Below are 21,404 nucleotides of genomic sequence, written 5' to 3' on the forward strand. Positions count from 1 at the left end.
CCTGTGCAGACGGCAGATAGGCGGGCAGCGGCGTGGGGGGGTTACAAGCATGATCCCTGCACTACATAAAATCGCAGTGCCAAAGGGGTTAACAAAGCTGTTCAGTTTTTGTTTTGTTTTTTGTTTTACTGAGAGGTGTGTGTGTTAGGGTGTATTTTATTGGCTGTGATGAATATGGACCTTGTTTGATGGGGCTGGACAGTGTGGGTTCATGGCACTTAACGCACTGCGTGTTTGGTCACGTCACGTGTGAAATGTTACTCTGCAGAAAAGCTGCCCGATGCTTCCTGCTAGTTTTTCCCCAGTAGGCTGCAGTCGTGCCGCTCGCCACTCCGCTGCTCTGCATGTCTGTCCCCGCACGGTGTGTGAGTGTGAACACCTTAATGGTTCACTGCGAGGGGTATTTTATTTTTTCTTTTGGGGGGGGGGGGGGGGGGTTTCCAGCTGCCCTGAAGCTGTGAGTGTTTGCAAAGGGCACACCTGTTGGGCTCTGACGTGTGGCCCAGCCTATGGCGGCGAGAGTGACACCCCCCAACCCTGATCCTCTGTCATGTCTACTGCGGCGCCCCCCCCCCCCCCCCCCATCCCGAGCTACCTCTGGAATGTGCCGCCGAGCTGTACTTCAAAACCCAGTTTGCCTGGTTTATAGAACACTTGGGCAGCCCCCCCGCCCCCGAAGGCTGTTCTCCCCCAGTAATGCGTATGGGGCGTCCCTCTCTGTCTTCTCGCTTTGCCGCCGCTCCGTTCATGTTAACTGGACGCTGACTTCTCTGTGGCTGCCATCGTGACCTTGTTAGAATCTCCCGTTACCCTTTAAACAGCCTTCCACGCTCTCAGAGCAGTGACTTTTTTTCCCCTTCTTTTCTTTAATTTGAGCTGTCCAGTTCCGTCCTATTTGGGCTTTGGTTATTAAACCCAGCAGCTTTTCCTGGGATTTACTGTCTTTTTAATTATGTGTCTATACTTTCGAATCTTGTTATTAAATGTAGTATGTTGTACTTTATCGTAAATAGTGTTTGAATTTTAAAACACACCTCTTGGGTGAAACATAAAGGGGAATTTTTAATCATAGTTTTTTTTTTCTTCTTTCGCAGTAAAAGGATCCAGCGTCTCTTGCTTTAAAAATGTATTCTAATGAGTTCTCAGATTCCAGAGCAGATTCGTTTTCTAATTATTGTTTTATTTGGCTGGGGCGGCGCGCCCTCTGCAGTGTGGCCCGCTGGGTGGGGCCACAGCACCCATATGCAAGCTGGGAGACATTTCATAAAAAATAATATTAATAATAATAATAATAATAATAATAACAAGAGCGATTTTACAAAAGGACTGGGAGGTGCCTGGGACCCCATACAGATGGTTGTTTATTAGCGTGACACATGCTAATGGTGGCCGTACCTGCTGGTGTCTCCTGCCCGCTTTGACAATTAGGGCCTGGGCGACTGTAGCCAGGGGTTAATGCCGCTCATTAAAAGAACTGGGTCGTTAGTGCGGAATCAAGGCTGTTAAGGCAGGATTGGGGTGGGGGGGGGGGGCGCTGTTAGGAGGGAGACGGGTGGGGGGCACAGTAAATTCTGCATCTCCAATGAACGCAGCTCTTACATTAATTAACCTCCCTTTTTCTCGTCGGAGGAAAAAAAGAGTGTGTTATCACGTACTCACATGGCCATACTCCAATTAATCGCAAGGAAAAGAAGCTGGTTTACTGTCATCCCTGTGGTCGCCTTGTCTTCCTGGGCGGGGGGTCTATTATTTCAGGGAGGGGGAGGACATCCTAACGCCTGGATGATGAGCGAGAAGGGTATCAAAATTAAGAAGGGAATCATGAGATCAGAAATCTGCTTTTCCACAGGGAAACAGGCGAATAAGAGCCGCGGAAATGGAAATATATAATCTTAGCTAATGCCTCACCTATGCAGCACACTCTCTGCGTGGACAGGGTGATGCGTCCGGGCCGGGCCCTGCCCTGCTCCACAGTGTTATTAAGCCGTCATGCAGGGCTTTGACCTTCAGCCGAAAAATCCGTGCATTTCACCAGGATATAATATGCGTCCTATTCGACGGGAGCGACTCTCTGAAAGACAACAAAGACAAGGGAATGTTAGCAAAGTACACATGGTGGAAAGGCCCGGAAAACCAACCCCTACAGGGGAATTCAACTTTAAATGGGGGAGCAAGCTGTACCCCCCCCCCCCCCCTAAGTATCTCTGTTTATAGCTTCTACATGACCTTTGTAACGTTCCTGCTCTCCCAGTTATCCCCCTCGCCCCCTTCAGCTGAGAATCAGCTGAGTATTGGAGTATAGCTTTTGCTTGACCTTTGTAACGTTCCCACTCTCCCAGTTATCCCCCTCGCCCCCTTCAGCTGAGAATCAGCTGAGTATTGCAGTATAGCTTTTGCATGACCTTTGTAACCTTCCTGCTCTCCCAGTTATCCCCCTCGCCCCCTTCAGCTGAGAATCAGCTGAGTATTGCAGTATAGCTTTTGCTTGACCTTTGTAACGTTCCCACTCTCCCAGTTACTTCCTCGCCCCCTTCAGCTGAGTATCAGCTGAGTATTGCAGTATAGCTTTTGCATGACCTTTGTAATGTTCCCGCTCTCCCAGTTACTTCCTCGCCCCTTCGGCTGAGAATCAGCTGAGTATTGGAGTATAGCTTTTGCTTGACCTTTGTAACGTTCCCACTCTCCCAGTTACTTCCTCGCCCCCTTCGGCTGAGAATCAGCTGAGTATTGGAGTATAGCTTCTGCATGACCTTTGTAACGTTCCCACTCTCCCAGTTACTTCCTCGCCCCTTCGGCTGAGAATCAGCTGAGTATTGGAGTATAGCTTTTGCATGACCTTTGTAACGTTCCCACTCTCCCAGTTACTTCCTCGCCCCCTTCGGCTGAGAATCAGCTGAGTATTGGAGTATAGCTTTTGCATGACCTTTGTAACGTTCCCACTCTCCCAGTTACTTCCTCGCCCCCTTCGGCTGAGAATCAGCTGAGTATTGGAGTATCGCTTCTGCATGACCTTTGTAATGTTCCCGCTCTCCCAGTTACTTCCTTGCCCCCTTCGGCTGAGAACCAGCTGAGTATTGGAGTATCGCTTCTGCATGACCTTTGTAACCTTCCCGCTTTCCCAGTTACCCCCTAGCCCTTTCCAGCCATGCGTTTGCCCATTGAAACACCCCTAAGCAGTGCAGGGGGAGCAGATAATTGGCCTTGCCGGTTAAAATCCAACCGTTTACCACTCATCATTCAGGCAAAGGTAAATCCTGCCCATGGATCCTCATTAGTGGGGGGAGGGGGGGCAGGAGCAGTGTGGTCCCCCCCCCCGCCCGCCATCACCACCACTGCGGCTTAAGCAGTGAGAAAACCGTTTATTACGTTTATTAAAATGCATACATGGAGACATAATTACGTAAATAAATGAGGTAACAAATCTTTAGTGATTGAACACACTGGCTGACAGGCGTCTTAGATCTTGTACAAAAGCTTAATGTGCCCCCACCATTACAGAACGATGGGATCTTTTATTATCTTACATATTCTGCACCTAATTTAGTGCACTGTTAGGTACTGTATCGCCGCCTTTTTAATACTGTGTTAAGAACTTTAAAATTCAAGAACCAAATTATCTATATCATCTGCAAGTGTGATAGTGTTTTTAATCTACTAATTTCCCTTGCCCTGTAATGAGACATTGTCCTCTGATGGAGTGATTTGAATTCAAATGATATAATGCTTGAGATATCCTAATTTCCCCATACATATTTAATCTAACATATTATCTTTCTGTCTTGATATCCTAATGCGATAGTTCAGCCGTCGGCTCTTCTGGAACAAGGGGGATCGTTTTATCGTTACGTTTCTCCGTGAGGGATCTTGTGCTTTTCTTCTTTATTTAATGGAAAACACCGATCCATAAACAATGGCAATGTTTCTTGAGCGTGAGGGTCGCGGTTCCGCCGGCCGACATGGCCACGAGAGTCCGCCCCTTGAAGGTGCTCATGTTTGCCCACCCTTCCCTCTAGCCCTCCCCAGTCTGCCGAGGACTTTAGCTCGCTGCTAATTGGAGCCATCAGAGTAAACGAAAAAAGAAATTTCATTGACTGATTATCAGTTCACCACGGGCTCCCATCACAGAGATGCCTTGAACTGGCGATACATCACATACATAGTGGTAAATAAAATGGCTGCTCCAACACGGTTCATGGGTGATGATTTTATGGAAACGTCATACATACTGCAGCTCATATTACAATACTCTTTCTTCCCCATCTTTCGTTTAATATCTCTAGAGACACTAATTTATCAGTCAAAACTGATTTTGAATTTCAAATCTGTGAAGACCTTTTGGTTGAGGCCGTTTTTTAAAATCCAGCGCGAGGTTTGGGAAGCAGCATGGCTTTGTAACGTCGGCACAAGACCTTAGCTGTTGTCTTTGTAGTTTAAGGTTGAAATAACTGGATCATGTCTCTTTCTTGGTGATTCATATCCCTAGATCACCTTGAAATTAAGTCAATAATTTGGGAACTCTAATTAGATTCTTAAATGGCTGTTGCGGTAAAGTCTCCAATTAATTTCATCACTGGTTAGGCGGTAAAGATGGAAAGTATTGTACATATGCTAATTAAAACTGGTTGTGTTTATTATGTGCCTATATAACTTTAACTGCCGGTACATCTGTTTTTGTTGCCCGACCTTTACGGGGTGTGGGTCGGCTTTGTAGGGAAGGCTGCTGCAGAAATGTGGACTTGAAGCTACCCTGGAACTCGAGATGGCAGAGATCCAGCCTTTACAGGGCAACCGTGTCCTCGTCAGTCCTAATTTTAAAGAATGAAGACAATAGTGATGGAAAGTTTTAAGCAAGTGTGTGGGAGATGGGTTATGAGTTATCTTAGGCCAAGACTGTGAACCAGGACCAATTGCATCACTGCTGGTGAAGTCTATGTCCAATCCGGGATGAGTTTACTCCTGCTCGTTTCTGTGCCGTGGGCAAAGCTAGCCGCAGGATTCGAGCCTAAAGCAAGCCGTTGTCATATGAACTCTAGGTGAAAGCAGTAAATAACGTGGGTGTCGCCATCCATGATTGGCCGCGGACTTCAGCAGCAGCACCGCGATTGGTCCTGATCCACAGCGACACTCTGGCGGGATGGACGCTGACAGGCCAGAGAGGAGGCCTGCAGACGATGAAGCCATCACGGCGTTTACATGGGAACGCGAGGAGAGAAAACGGACACGGCTTTGCGGAGACACATTCGCAGGCAACAATGGACGAGTACAAGCCAGTGGTCTTGTCTTCCCTCCGGCCACTGGAGAAAGGAATGGGGGGGGGGGGGCAGCAAGGTTTCCACTATGCACTCAGAGAGCTCCGGGTGTTGACGTGATGGACAAGGAACATGCAGCAGGTGCTGGTCGCTGTGTGCAGGAATGACAGGAATGTCACGTCAATAATGATACCAGCAGTGCAGTGTAACACGGCACCTGCCATAAAATAGTAATTGAGAGGCGGTGGGGGGGTTATGGGTAAGGGGTATGATGAATTATTCCGTAAAATCTTCAGCGTAAGTAACGACGTCGTGGGGGAAAGTTGGGCTGGATCCTCTTAAGGCCCGGCTTCTCTCAGATGTTTAGCTACTTCAATGCAGAGTTGGAGAAGCCGACTTTGACAGTGGAGTCGGCTGCCTCGCCGGCTCGTAGGACGCCGCTGCTGCCCGCCCACTGCCGCCGTGCGTCGGGGCCACCCAATCAAAAGAGCCAAATTCTATTTGTTTTGTTCCAAGGGAGCACGACAAAGACCCCGAGCTCTTCCTCACGACGCTCCTGAAGCTGAAGGAGGAGGGACTGAGCTTTCAAGTGTCCGTCCTCGGCGAGACATTCACCGAGGTCCCAGGTACGAGGGGTTCGAGCGCGAGGGGCGTATGCTTTAAATTTATTTTTAATTGAGCGTTTTGGGGTTTCTAATGTTCTGGGAGGCTGGTTGTTACACCGCGTGGAAATAATGGATGGTTCTTAAAGACGGCGGTGAGAAACCAGTGCCTGTTTTCCACCGAGTGAAGCCTGTTGGACCCAATTATTGGCAGAGCGCCTCCTCTGTCGCCTGACATTCTCCCCCGAAGAGGCGGATTCCCAGCACGGAAAGGGCCTCCTTCAATCCCGGATCCTGCTCATTTTCCACAATCGGCATCTTACAGAGTCTGTTCCGATACACCGAGTTCTCTCTCTGAGACGATCCCCGAAAAAGCTGCCCGTACAGCCGACAGACATTTATTCATTTTTAGGGGTTTTAATAACTCAAATATATTTACACCAGTATGCAGCAGTAATGATGAGTAGAGTGACATATAATTTAGTAAATTCCTTCTATATTAATAAGTTGTAGAGGTTGGGTTCACCTGGCAGACCAATACGCTCAGTGCTAAGGACAAATTTTATGTTTTTTTATAAAATACACCCCCCATTAGAGTGGTTGATGATATTATAATGTCTCCGGGTGCACACGGATATCTCTGACGCCGCATTCATTAATTAATACCGCCCGGCCCGGCCACTGTCTGCATCCGTACCCCGCCCAGGAAGTGTACTCTCGTATATTGGAATATTGAGTTTTATAGCAGCATAAACTTGTAGGAAGTGCGGCCGTAAATTTAAGTCATATTTAAGAATTACAGTTAAGATTACTCGAAAGGTAATTACATTTAAACCATTTTAATCTAGTTTGATTTTCTTAATAGGTGCACGGTATTGATTTCCTCTTGCCGGTGTATACACCCTGTGTAGCTGCTGGGTACGGGGCCTCTTTCAGGGCGGCTCTTTCGCTCCGCGGGGGGCCGCCTTGTTGTCCGTTCTCCTCCTCCCTGCCCCTCGGATGAGGGAGTCTCCAGGACCCCTCTATTCCAATGGGACCCCTCCCTTGGTTATTCCCTGACACTCTCAACCCCCCCCCCCCACCCCCGCCTGGAGTGAACATCGTTCACAGATCATTACTTTTCAAAGAAATTTAAGCGCGGAATGCCATTTAATTTTTCCCGGCGTATTCCGTCATTAAGGAATCGCGGCTGTCACGCCGATGCCATTTTTGGCGTGATGTGTTTGTTGCCTCATTTCTTTTAATTCCATCTCCATTAGCTTAATTCTTTTTTAATATTTTCATCTAACGAACTTTACAGTCCATTTTGTCCCAGTGTCTGCTAAGCGACTTTTATGAAACGGGCTCTGGCTGGCCGGTTCCTGCGCGCGGTTGGCCGTTTGGGCGGGGAGCGGCGGTGGCGGCTCTGTCAGCGCATTTCCGCATCTCCGTTCACCGTTCTGCTCCTTCGCCCTGATTATACAAGCAAACGATGGCATAAAGTTCGTTAAGAAATGAGCGGCGGCTAATAAAGCTGAACTTCCGAGGGCCGTCCTGGCGCCACGACGGATCGCTGGCCGTTCCCCTCCTCTGCCTGTCTGTCTGCCCATCCCTCACTCACTCGCTTGCTCTCCCCCCATCTTTCCCCCCCCAGATGTCTTCTCCGGTGCCAGGGAGGAGCTGGCCGCCCGCGTGTTGCACTGGGGCTTCCTGTCCAGCAGAGAGCAGTACCTGGAGGTTCTCTGCCAGGCCGATGTCGTCGTCTCCACCGCCCGGCACGAGTTCTTTGGCGTGGCCATGTGAGTCCCTCCCGCTCGCCGGTTCCCGCCCTGCCAGACGCCCCTCCAGCCTTCTTGCTTAATGATGGTCTATCGCAGGGTTCTTCAACTCGCGGTCCTCGAGGTCCGAGCACTGCTGGTTTTCCAGCCTTCCTTTACCTGTCAGTCAGGTGTGAAGCCTCTGACCAATCAGAATCAGTAATTATTAAACAACTACCTGGGAGGACTGAAAACACGGCCTGGATTTGGAATCGAGGTCCAGAGTTGAAGAACCCTGGTCTGTCGGCTGATAAGATGTCTAGTTTTCCCTGGTGTCCACCCACTGTTAGTGATCCCTTCTACATGTTTTGTGGTTGTTCTCCTCACCGTCCCGCAGTGCACAGGCGTGTAGGCTAATCCGGAGAAGGCACCAGGCTGCCTTAGGGGCCTCTTGTGCCTCTTGGCGCCCCCGGTGGCAGGGCGGTGTCACTCTGCTCTGGCGCCTCCGCAGGATTACGCTCCCTGGCGACTTACCCAGCATTCCCTCTCCATGGCTCCTCTCAGCGTTTAATTACTGGGGAGGCTGCAAAGCCTCCCTCCCCAGACGCAGCAGCTCTCGAGGCTCCGGGGCGATGGTGTGTGTGCGCGTATGCGTGCATGAGTGTGTGCGTGCGGGGGTGCGGGGGTGCATGTCTGATCTAGGTGTACGTTGCGGTGTTCACCAGCAAGGTCTTGAGTCCCCCCCTCCGTGGCCCCTCCCTCTGTCACCCGCTGGCTTTGAGGCTGAATCCAGGTCATGGGATAATGGGAACTGGATTCCTCTGTATGCGAGTGTCCCTGTGGGCCCCCAGCTGGAGCCCCACCTCACAATGTGGCGTAATTAGCTGCTTTACACAATGGGCTGGGGAGCCGCTGTGCCCCCCCCCATGGACGCTGGGGCAGCAGGTGCCAGCGAGGGAAGATGATCGCAAGGTCATGGGTTCGAATCCCAGGTCAGACTCAGGGTACACTATGTCATTCCCTGTGACACCCACATGGTCACAGGTTTGAGTCCTGGGTCAAACTCAGAGTACGCCATGCCATTCCCTCTGATACCCGCAAGGTCACGGGCTTCAGTCCTAGGTCAGACTCAGGGTACCCCATGCCATTCCCTCTGATACCCGCAAGGTCACGGGTTTGAGTCCTGGGTCGGATTCAGGGTACGCCATGCCATTCCCTCTGATACCCGCAAGGTCTCTAGTTTCAGTCCTGGGTCGGACTCAGGGTACGCCATGCCATTCCCTCTGATACCAGCAAGGACACGGGTTGAGTTCTGGGTCAGACTCAGGTTACGTCACACTATTCCCCATGACAACCACAAGGTCATGGGTTCGAGTGCCCAGATGCTTTACGCATACAAAGCCGGGCGGTGGGGTAAATGATGGCTTACGGGAGCATTAAACCTCCAGGTCACACACTGTCCCAGAAAAGGGCGCCTTATGCGTGACTGGTTTGTTGACACACCGGCTCCACATCCGGATCTAGCGCCCCCTGCATGTCTGCTCCACCTCCACCTGAGCACCACGCAGCAGGAACTGCAGAGTTTTAGCACTCTGCTTTTCTTGAGGGCAGAAGCTGCAGTCTGAATTCTGGTGTCATTACCGTCCTGGGGGGGCAGGTGGTCATCTTCTGGGCTGAGAGTCTAACTAATGAAAGTGAAAAGTGGCTTTAATTGGCTTGATTGGCCCCGCCTTGGCAGACAGAGGCGGGCCCCCGGCTGAGGTGTGTGCGCTCCTGCGTGGGGAATATGGCGTCCTTCTGAGAAGTCTGAGGGGTGGGCCAGGGTGAAGGGGGGGCATCTGCTTGCCAAGTGCTCACCAGCCACGATCCGCCTTTGATCCCCACCGCCCTGCTGCCCAGACGACAGTGGCTCGCCCACCCACCCTGCCGAGGGGATATGATTCCTGGGGGGGTCAGGCCAAAGATGACAGGAAACGGACCCCCGTGACTGGCGTCCCTTAGAATATTCTAGAATATTGTGATATGAAGTTCTGACAGGACGGCGTCATGAAACACACATCACTGGAGTATGAGTGCAGAAGCACAATTGGATGTAAATACTTAATACGTCATGTTAATAAAAGCGTGGTGTGCATTTTACAGTAAGTAATTTTAATTCTGTCTGCTAAGCATGACAGCATTAGCATACCCATTTAATTAGCGGCTGATTTAAGGGGGCCCTATTTTAATCACCTCTTTGTAGTGGCTCTTCTTCGTTACTGCTTGCGGTCACACTCCACCTTTTTCCTTTTTTTTTTAATTTTCCGAGCTGTGCTTTCGCCCCTAAGAGTGGGGGTGCCTGGAGAAGCGGGCTGAGGTGTCGCAGTCGGACCTGAGGCTCATTACGGCAGAATTTAACCTGTCTGATTCATTATTGCTGAATAATGTGAGCGGGGCCTCTCTCAAAGCCCTCCGGTGATAGTAACTCAGCCAAACAAAATTATCAGCTAATTATATTTAGAATCAAAAGCCCCATAACTATTTGCGCATGCACACGCGCGTGCACACACACGCACACACACAATTTATGGCCCTTGAAGTGAATAGGACTTGATATTAAGCTTCATAGATCCCGGCAACAATGTATTAAGTTGAGAGGAGCAGACATTGTCTGGCCGTTTTGACTGGAGATCAATTAGAATCCTATTTGGGATTTAATGGATCATGTGAGGTACGCTGTTTTTCTGAGAGTAATTGCACAAAAAAGACGAGGAGAAGGTTTCCTGTGGAAGTAAGCCGTACAGAGCGCAGTCAGCCTTTTTATCGCAGAGAACAATTCGGCTACATCCCAGTGGCGGTCGTTTTGTCTGCTCGTCTGCATCCACAAATAATTAGAAATGTAGCGAAATGTGGCCCCGTCTTGCAGTTCTCTCCACTAATTTGTGTTTTAGCATGAGAGATGCCCGCCTGCACCGGCTGCATATTCATTCGGGGGGTTTTATGCGCCGTATAATTAACAGCCTAAAAGGAGCCTTGAAAATGGGGTGTGTGTAGGTACTGAAGTTAGTTTGAATCCCCCCAGAAATAAAGAAAATGATGTGTCACAGGCTATTTTTGTAGTGTTTTTAATGAGGCTGCCTCTGTCTCTTCTGCTTTGGAGATGTTCTCCGAGTAAACTGGCTGCAGACCGAGGGTGCGGACGCGTTCTCAGCGGGGACACTGCTGCACCTTACCTTTGCCGTAGGTCTGCACCTGTGCTGCACGTCCCATAATGTGCCCAGTGTCGCTTTCGGAGGCGGCATGTGGACCTGTGGCTTAAGGATCTAGGCCCCTGTCCGTCGGTTCGAATCTCACGGCCGGCAGAATCATCAGATCACGGTTAGCCCTATGGGCCAGCTACTCTGGATGCTCGCTGACTCCAAAGTCACATGCTATTTTTATGTTGCAATTTAACCATTTATTAATACCCAATTCTTGTGTTATTCTGCAATTTGACAACTTAACTTACTATTTACTACTGTATTTTTGCATACATTTTTGCATATTTTTGCATACTAAAGAATTATTTGGTCCAGACAACTGTACCAACGTCAAAATATTTTGAAAAGCAGAATGAACATAAAATGCGTGAAATAAAATACTTTTATTTAAAACATTAACATTGTTTCGAAGCTGCAGAAATCCGGTCTTTGTACATCCTCAAAAGATGACACATGCCGCTTTCTTAATAAGGCCTTTACAGTCTAGTGTTTTTTTTTGCCCCGGGTGTTAATGGAGACCAGATTTTGGTGTCGCCTCCTTCTGCATAAACATCGTTGCCGCGTCGCGGGCAGGACGCGCTCTTCCAGAATGCGGCTTTGCTTCTCCCACACAGTCCGTTTTGGTTGGAGTTTCTCGGCGAAGGTGAGGGGAGACTGCTGCCACGATGCGCTCCGCTTGTTTTTATGTGTGTGTGAAACGGCTCGGCTGGCGTAGCCCCCGTTTACTGGTCAGCCCCCCCGGATTGGCCTGTGACGCCTTAAATGCCGCTAGCAGGGAACGCTAACCACCTCTCTCATTTCAGGTTAGAAGCTGTTCACTGCGGGTGCTATCCCCTATGCCCGAAAGCACTGGTCTATCCCGAGATATTCCCTGGTAAATACCGTAATACGTGTCATCAACATGTCCACTAGCGTAGTGTGTCTTTTTGTTTATGTAGAAAGATCCAAATTTTCGGCACTCGAAATAGAGTGCAAAAAGCCAAGGCAAATATGACTACCGCTTCTTCAATAATTCTGGGTGTTTTCAGGTACTTTTCTCTTTCACTGTTCTGTTGCCTAAAAGAACTATAATCGCTGTAAGTCTGCATATATAAGTGTTTAGTATTTATTTGGTACAAGATAGTTAATTTACCCCAAGGAGGTGAGGGCGTGCATGCAGTCACTGGGAAGAGTCTGTTTTACATTAAAAATCCTTTTGAGGTGAGGTAACTTGGAAAAATCACGCTTTAATAATGTACAGCGTGGCACAGAGCAATATGCATTTTTAATTACTGAAGTGACTAATATCTGGGTTCAGCTTTGAGGTTTTTGTTTCATGAAATATGTATGTGTTTTGCTTCTTTCTCTAGCTGAGTATCTGTACTCCACACCTGAGCAGCTCCGTAAGAGACTGAGAGACTTCTGCAGGAGGCCAGACCGGCTGAGGAGACATCGCGTTAAGGTGGGTGTCACACCACTGCCAGATGGCCCCCACACCCATTATGGAGGGGCACGGCGATCAATTCGCGACTGGAGAATGTGACTGGAGCAACAGTGAATTATAAGGGAAAGAAGAAAAGGACTTTTTTTCTGGTACGTCAGTGAAAAAGATAAATTGGGCTGATGGAATCCCTCTTTGCCAGTCATTTTTGGAAAAAATAAATCATATAACATTTTCTTAAATTTTGATGGTATATCATTCTGAGTGCTATATGTGGCATCAGTAGCATTTCAGGTATGAATATTCAGAAGCTTGATTTCATTTTAAGGAGCTCAATGCAGACAGGAGGATTCCTCCAATTAGCACGTAACAAATAATCAGGTCTGACTCCTGTGTCAGCCGCTCAGGATTAGAGGTTCAAGCACTAGCTATGGGGCAGATTAGTAATTCTCTGATCCCATTTACCAGCGAGCAGTTCTCCATCAGAGACTCACGTCCTACTTCCGTGGCGCCGTCCGGGGGATACGGATCTAATGAATGAGGAGTTTGGAAGCCATCCCGCGGTGAATTGTCCAAAAATATTTAACTGTAATGGAACGTTCTGAGGGAGGAGGATGCGGACCTTCGGTGGGTGGTGGCGGTGGTTGGGGGTGTGTCGATGGCGCGCAGCCGGACTTCAGATGGCGTCGGGATTCGAGTATTAAATTAAAATGTCGATCCCTGGACTGGACGTGGAAATGTCTGGCTGTTTACAAAGGTGCCGATGGTCACAGTATTAATGTGGCCGGTGTCTGGTTGGAGGCCTAACCCTCCTCTGTACTCCGTGGAAATGGTTAGATAGGATGGTCTGAGAGCTCTTTGGCACTTTGGTGAGTACGCTGAGCTGTCATACAAGACCTTCCGAGAGTTAAGGGCGTCGACATCAAAAAAAAAAAAACCCCACTGGATCCATCGCTACATTGACGTGACTTCAGGTTGATCTAAAACATTATCGTAAATTTTTAAGGCTTTATTCTTAATTAGAACAGAAGACTCAAATAAAACGGACGCAATGTATGTAAATGGCAGATCCAGGACTTTTTTCAGGGGGATTGGCGTAAGAAATAAGCACAATTAAATTTACTAGCGTTTTACAGTTTGCTGACAGTGTGAAATCAAAGCGAGAGCAAAGCAGTGATGCCTTTGCAGTTTCCCTTAAAGACTTTTGCCACAGTGACACAGCTTCTGCTGATAGTGTCTGACTTTATATGTGCGCTGTGTTTTATTACGGTATCGTGCTTAGGGCTTGAGGTTAAATCGTGACCGGTTACTGTTAGCAGTACCAGCCGTTAATCTCCTAAAATCATCCTGCTAAGTTAATCGCCCATCGCATTAAAAAGTCGCTGTCATGTGACCCTCACTCAGTGTAGAAGAGAGATGTAGGAGCAGATAGGCGTAGGGTTAGTGTATGCAGAAAAGTTTGTCAGGATTCAGCCTGGTGATTACAGTCTTGGCTTCGTATGCAGGCAGGCGAATGGAGCAGGCAGGCGAATGGAGCAGGCCGCTTGCTTTGCTCGGGTTCGAGGCGAGTCACATGTAGGCGGCGCACGGCTGTAAGGAGGAGGAGCCTGGGAAAAAGGGCGGGTCAGCAGCTGATGGCTAAATAATTGATCGCTCTCGAGAAGTAGGTAGAAGAAACGCCAGCGAGGGGGGAATGCGTGCTTCATCGCATCTTAGCCTGGCTGCTGCCACCGCTGCTGCTGCAAAATGAGGCCAAATCGCAATAGTATTGTGGGGGAGCGCAGGGCCGCGACAGACCCACGCATTATGCTGCCCAGCCAATTGTAAATGAACGTCTGTTTTTAGCTATGTGTAGCCAGAGGGCTGAAAGCTTTGCATTCACGGTGTGTGTGTAAAATACATAACGAAAAGTTAGATCTAATTTAAGCTGATAGGAAGTATTATAGTCAAAAGTATGACGGTTGAAGTCGTGCCCTGGGTGTGTCACCATTTCTGTTGTGTACGCAGTGGTGCCTTAGCAGGCTGGTCTGGGGGCCCCTTCATGGCGTCACAACGAACGCAGGGCTGGGCCAGCGCCACCTTGCAGCTTCCAGAAGAACGCAAGGCGCCGGTGTGTGTGCTCCTGAAAGCGGGCAATGAGGGACACCGAAGAGAGCTTTCCGGTGAATTCTGAGGCTAAGCAGGCCACTCCCTGCTGGCGTAGATCCAGGTTCCAGTGAATTCTGAAGTTGTGTAGGCCACTTCCTACTTACCAAGGTCTAGTTTCCAGTGAATTCTGTAGCTGTGTAGGCCGCTTCCTACTGACCAAGGTCTAGTTTCCAGTGAATTCTGTAGCTTTGTAGGCCGCTTCCTACTGACCAAGGTCTAGTTTCCAGTGAATTCTGTAGCTGTGTAGGCCGCTTCCTACTGAACAAGGTCTAGTTTCCAGTGAATTCTGTAGCTGTGTAGGCCGCTTCCTACTGACCAAGGTCTAGTTTCCAGTGAATTCTGTAGCTTTGTAGGCCGCTTCCTACTGACCAAGGTCTAGTTTCCAGTGAATTCAATCTATTGCCAATCACAGCCTCGTTAACCAAATATCTTCCAACAGAGCTTGTCGGCTTCCATCATTGGTAACTGTATATTTAGTTATATATGTTTTTGACTCAGAAAGGTGTGTTGTTTTCCTCTGGGAATATGGCGTCTTGCATACTGTAGGTATTTCCTATGGATCCTGTCAGCTTAATCTCCACCCATGAAACGTTGCTTTAATGAGGTCCAGTGACCCAGTAAGAGTCAGCTTTACAGCCCCCCCATCCAGTAAGAGTCAGATTTACAGCCCCTCACCCAGTAAGAGCCAGCTTTACAGCCCCCCCCCCACCTCAAGCAGAGTCAGCTTTATGCCCCCCCCGCCTCCCAGTAAGAGTCAACTTTACAGCCCCCCCCCACCTCAAGCAGAGTCAGCTTTATGCCCCCCCCGCCTCCCAGTAAGAGTCAGCTTTACAGCTTTAAGAGTCAGAGTCATATTTACAGTCCCCCACTCAGTAAGAGTCAGCTTTATAACCCCACCCCAGTAAGAGTCAGGTTTAAAGCCCCCCCCCCCCCGCCTTCCAGTAAGAGTCAGCATTACTGCCCCCACTCAGTAAGAGTCAGCTTTACAGCCTCCCTTCTCGGTAAGAGTCACCTTTACAACCTCCCCCCTCAGTAAGAGTCAGCTTTACAGCCCCTGCCCCCCCCCCCCCCCACATCAGTAAGAGTCAGCTTTATGCCCCTCCCCCATTTTAAGCAGATTCCTGCTTTGCCACCTCCCGGCTTTGATGGTGGTCGTCTCCTGGTAGGTCGGCTGGCTGGCTCCTCCCCTCCCCACCCCTCCCCGCATCACAGCGGGACCCTGTCGCCCCTGGGGTGCCGTTCAGAGTCACATGTGAGGGCTTATGTTCCTCCCCAGCTCCCTACGAGGAATTCAGCTCCCAGCTCCCAGGGAAACTTCACATCACCCACACGGCACGGGGAGAGCAGACACTCTCTGCATATGCTCGGCTGCAAGCTCATGCTGCCCATCCGCCGCCGATCTGGACCCCGTCGGTCGTGAGCTGCGGTGTCTGTACCGACCTGAACACCGTCCGGAGCTTTTGATTGTGTCGCAGTCCCAGTCACTGTTACAGAGCCGTCCATAAAGGCTGACTTGTACTTCTGTGTAGAATCCACGCTGTTGGTACAGAGTAACCACCTACCCTACGCCATAGCCTGACACGCATCTCCCCAGCAATGTTGTTGTTGTTTGTTTCCCGCTGGTGGGAATTTTAGTGTGGGACAAGTTGTGTTTGCCTCATTTCAAGCCTGCTGTTTTTGCCACGGTTGCTGCCATTCACACTGTTAAAAAATACAATATAATGCAGCCTCGGGCTGCATTATATTGTAAAATTTCAGATATCGCGACGTGATTTCTTTGCGATAAATATTGTGATATTTCTAAAGCAAAAAAAGTTCAAGTTGAGTTCAAGATGAATACATTTCCCACAAACCAGTCTATCGTCTAGACAGCAAGGACAAAGATGATTCTGATTGGTTCGGATTTGTTGCATAGAAAAAATGTTTTAACGAAACTTGAATGCCCCCACCCTCAGCCAAATTGCACTTTGTCGGTGTAATTGCAGAGCGACAGGGACACAGAGCACCAGCTCTGCATAGATTCGATGCTGCACACATTAGCCAAAAGCTTTGAGTTTTTCAAGGGTGTCTAGAGCTTATCCTGAGAAATACCTACTAATCGACGTCTAATTAAAAAAAAAAACAAAAAACATTGTTCTCTATTTGGTTGTGTGAAGTGTGTATGGAGGAGTCTGCTGTAAACGTATTAATTACTTTAACGGCCTATCAGTCTATGTGCCAGTGCAGAGCCATTCACCTTTTTATGGAGGTTCTCGCAGATACATACAGTAATAAGAGCGTCATATGTGTGTTTTGTTTGTCTCTGTGTTGCTGACCTCACTCTCCTGCCCCACCCACGCAGGTGGACACTGGTCAGTTCTCCTGGAGCAGCCTCCGGTCCAGCTTCATCTCTGTCCTGTCAGCCTCCACCAGCAAAGATCAGTGATGGGGGCTGGGGAGTCGCCGAGTTTCCAGCCCCAGACGGAATCCACATAACTTTCCGGAGCATGGCCATATTTACCTGATCAGAGGGAACTGGGGGAGGAGGGGGGTATGGCGGGTGTCGGGGGGGGGGGGGGGAGGATTGGAAGAGAGGATCGGAGGGAAATGTAGCTGACACTGCACCATCTGCCACAAACCTGTGGCTGTACCCCCACCCCCCCGGGGCAAATGAAACGCAGACATGCCCCGACCTTAAGATGGCTGCCCAACTCCTCACACGCCGCTGCTCAGCCGCTCTTATGCCTCCCATATGCAGTGCCACATTGAATTTCCGCTCCGTCGTGCTGTTCTTCTCTTTACTGGGGGAGGACGTTGCCGGAATCCCCCCCCCCCTCCCAACCCCCCTGGCTCAGGCCCCGCCTTCACACGCATGCCATTGGCTGGCCCTCCTCCCTGCATGCCGTCCGGGTCGGCAGGTTATTGCCGCGTCCTCCAGAGCTCATGCTCCTGGTCTAATTGGGCAGTCATCCATGAATTGTTTTCCAGGCGTGAGGTGATCCCCAGTCCCCCCCGCCCCCGCCCCCCACCATGCATTTCAGTGCTGGGGTGTTTAAGCGGAGGTATTAATAAGGGCCTGGCAGATACTCCCATGATTCACAGTGTCACATTTGCATTTCATTAATCTTGAAGAAAGCTGGAAGATAAACAGCTGTAATTCAGAGCCGCTCAGGGCCCTGCAACACGGCGCCACCTGTCTGCTGAAATGGGAACTGCCGTGTGTGTGTGTACCCACCCAGGATGCATTGCACCACCAGCAAAGACCGGAGGAGGACTGGGACAGCCAGCGAGCTGTAATTGGCTGCTCTGTGTGTCACAGTGGCACCTTAGGAGGGCACCATCCTGTGTGTCTTGTGACGTCTTCGCTGCTGGGGGGTTGAACATGCCCCCCACCCCCCACTCCACTGTCCCATTTTGTTTTGAACAATGAGATCTCACCACGTTGGAATTTAGGATCCGATTTGGGGGGGAAGTAACAAAGCGAATCGCGGCCCAGCATCTCATAAGTGGAACCTTCCAGTCCCTCGTCCCAGCACTGTGTACCCCCCCACCACCACCATTGCCTCTGTTGGCCTGGTCACTACACCCTCTGGCTCTTACTCTGACCCGCCTGTTGTATCGTATACACACACACACACACACACACACACACACAGAGCATACAAACACTCACAGTAACCTCACACACATAGTCATACAGAGTGTACACACAGAGCACTTACACACAGAGTACAGACATACAGTGTGTACACAAACACACACACACAGAGCATAAACACTCACAGTAACCTCACACACATAGTCATACAGAGTGTACACACAGAGCACTTACACACAGAGTACACACATACAGTGTGTACACAAACACACACACACAGAGCATAAACACTCACAGTAACCTCACACACATAGTCATACAGAGTGTACACACAGAGCACTTACACACAGAGTACACACATACAGTGTGTACACAAACACACACATATCACACAGCATGTACTGACATACGGGGGGGGGAGGGGTAGATGGAGATGGTTAATGAGCGATTTGGCATTTTGGCTGTTTGTAGGTGCTGTTTGTGTGGAGTTGGTATTAATAGCTCTGCTGAGGTTACACAGGCCTCTGGGTGCATCTCAAACTGTCCTCCTACTCAATCAAGAGCACAGCTGTGATGTGGCCCCGGGCACACCTGCCTACTCGCAGCCGCTATCTAATGCATTTTACATTCTCGCAGATGGGGGGGGGGGCTCGCTCCCTTTGTTCACTCTGTGCCCCGCGTCAGCTGACACATGGAAGCTGTAGTGCAGGCTTTGGTTGTCTCTAATCTGTAATTAGGGATTCTGTGTAGGGGCAGCACGGCACCGTCGCTGTGACACATTACCGCGGGATCGCGCCAGTGCACAGGAGTGGCGCGACTCCGTTACCAAGGCAGCACTGCGCATTGTTCACATGACTAATATTGCTACCATTGTCCCACGAGCCCCTGATGATGCCACAGTTTGGGCAACGCACCTCGCCCTGGCTCTCTGCCCTGATTCTCATACCCCCTGCGTCTCGAACTTTCCAGAATGTTCCCGGAACATCACTGTCACTGTTATTGTAATAAATGAATTGTTCTGAAAGCATGCTTAAAAAAGGTTTTGTATTCCTTTTCCAAATAAAATATTCAAACCTATTTTTGTAATTACATTGACTCAAAATGTTTAGTTTTTTATTATTGTTTAAAAATGTTTTGTTTATTTTTAGTGACAGTCCACCTAGTGATTGAGTCTTTCCAGTATTTTCCTAGATTTCCACCACGGTACATTGAAATAGCAGTTTATACTCTATACTCGCTTCTGCTGTGCTTATACCACAAGGCAGGAAAGACTTCATTCCTGTTCTCTTCTTAAGAGCAATAGGGGCCAAGCTCTCGCTCATGCAGCCTGGAGCGGGTAAAGTCCAACCCCGGAACATTTAACGGGCCGGGTTATTGTGTCACAGTCGGGCTCTTGGCTCTGCGGAATTCCATGTGAAGTACATCCAGGCTGGAATTTTCCCCGCGACGCCACACGTGTGCTGCTGATCTCGGAGCAGATGTGGGAAAAGTTGGTTTTGATCTCCGCGTCGCTGGTGCCGGCCGTTATTAATGGACACTGAATTCATGCTTTGTCTTTTTTACATTTTATTTATTGTTTAAAGTTGCTGCAGGGCATGTCAGATCCAACAGTTATCGGTTACGTGTGACACTTTCTGGAGCAGTTAAAAATTTCCAGAGGTTTAAGGGGTGTAAAAATATTAAGGGGGTGTCTTGGTGAGATGCAGAATGTCTGGAAGGGACTTCAGAACCAGCGAGTTATCCCAAGCAAAACAGTGACCCCACCTTTGGTTTAAAAAAAATGCAGGGCAACTTATTAAAATTCTTCTGCATGGAACATGAATTCTGCAAACTAGGCTAATGCAGTGCCTGTTGAGGTGTGCTGAGTACGATGCAGCTTTGCAAAGCACATGATCTGTCTTTACCGGGGTAAGACACCACCCTCCCTGCACTTCTCCAGTGAATCTGTTTGTTACTCTTGCCAAACGCATCTCGTCCTTCATGCAGCGAATCGGGGACACCTCAGCTAGGCTGAGTACCTTTGCCCGCTAACAGCTGCTGTTACCGTCACATGCTCTGGGGGGCGCCATTGCAGACATGTTGGCGGTCACGCTCTGATGTCACTTTCCCTGGACCGGAATTCCACAGGCACGCCATGGCTGAGAGTTTTCCATCTGTTTTCCGGCGCTCCGCTAGAAAGATCCGCATGTGCGGTGAATGGTTAGCCCCGCCTGTTTGGCCTCCTCGCCCACCTGCCCTCCCACCGCCAGTGTGACCCCGCCCCGATGCCCCCCCCCCTCCATGACGGCATGGCCATCGCCAGGATCTATGGAGGGGCGGTGGGGGTGTCTGCTTTGCCAGGTCCTCCGCCTCCCCTGATAATGCAGCTTGTGGCCGTAGAGACAGGTGCGTTCTCCTCGACGTCTGGCAAATGAGGGGTGGCAGCCCCCCAACACCGTGAGTGACCCCCCCAGCTCCCGTTACTGTCTTTTCCACCTAGCAATTACTACGAGAAACCAGAGAATGAATCTGAATTTAGGGCACCAGAGAACCTCTCTTGCTTACCTCAAAGCACTAGGGCTCACTGTAGGGGCTAAGCCTCTGAGCCTTTCATTGGGGGGCCGACCGTTTGAACCCCATGTTCGCCAATCGGTTGAGCCCTTCAGCAAGGCCCTTAACCCCCTGCCCTCAGACCTCAACCCTCACTCTCACCTCTAAATGTATGTGAGTGCCTTATAGAGTAGAGTATGATGGGTTATGCGCAAGCAATCACAGTAATATGTACCTGCACAAAAGACAAATTAATTTCAAAACGTAACCACTAAGATATCCTGTGTACTGTCAGAAAAGCATCTTTACTGCGAATGAAGGCAAGCGGGGGCCCCACCCTCAGAGTTACGGGAGGCGGGGGGCTGAGAATGAGCCGTTCATTCCATTCTCCTCTCTGCACTGTGTAAACGGGGGGGGGGGGGGGGGGGTGTATTTACTAATTGTATAATTCCATTATGTTTACGCCCTATTGCTTGGGACACCAGCATCTGCCAAATAATTCAATTATAATAACGGTAATAATCGCACCCGTTCAGTCTTTAAACCTGCTGTAAGGGTCCAGGATTTACTGTTTTCACAACAGTTGTGCGTGTATTTTGTTAGAGATTAACTAACCGTCTGGAACGAGGCCCCCGAAATGTTCGCCGGTTCATCGCAGCTGACGTACAGCTTTAATCTTTTTCACAGTCAACAACTCAATAACAAGGCAAATGCTCTACATCTCTCTACATGTTTGATATTTATATAATCAGCACAGAAATGACTGCTGGCTTCTTAGAGCAGGAAATGTCATGTTTAAGTGTGACTTCCTTTTTCGGGCAGTGTGATTATAAATGAAATGAAACTTTAACATTTTATACAAGTACAAGAACAGGTATTTTGAAATGTGTAAGTTTTCAAATAT

General features: G+C 49.4%; 1 protein-coding gene across 4 annotated transcripts in view; it reads left to right on the forward strand.

The window, feature by feature from the left end:
• Window positions 1-16,943, forward strand: part of gtdc1 (glycosyltransferase-like domain containing 1) — a 44,576-nt gene extending 27,633 nt beyond the window's left edge. For 3 of the 4 annotated variants that reach the window (XM_023815976.2, XM_023815974.2, XM_023815980.2), the window contains 5 exons: window positions 5,766-5,875; window positions 7,485-7,629; window positions 11,630-11,700; window positions 12,176-12,267; window positions 16,736-16,943. In XM_023815976.2, the coding sequence (XP_023671744.1) occupies window positions 5,766-5,875; window positions 7,485-7,629; window positions 11,630-11,700; window positions 12,176-12,267; window positions 16,736-16,819 (502 nt within the window). In that variant the 3' untranslated portion in view covers window positions 16,820-16,943. Of the gene's footprint in view, window positions 1-5,765; window positions 5,876-7,484; window positions 7,630-11,629; window positions 11,701-12,175; window positions 12,268-16,735 lie in introns of those variants that run through there. The other variant, XM_023815981.2, reaches the window with a different exon arrangement.
• Window positions 16,944-21,404: the final 4,461 nt, after the last annotated feature.

Source organism: Paramormyrops kingsleyae, chromosome 16 (assembly GCF_048594095.1).
Source record: "Paramormyrops kingsleyae isolate MSU_618 chromosome 16, PKINGS_0.4, whole genome shotgun sequence".
In the NCBI taxonomy this organism is placed as follows: Eukaryota; Metazoa; Chordata; class Actinopteri; order Osteoglossiformes; family Mormyridae; genus Paramormyrops; species Paramormyrops kingsleyae.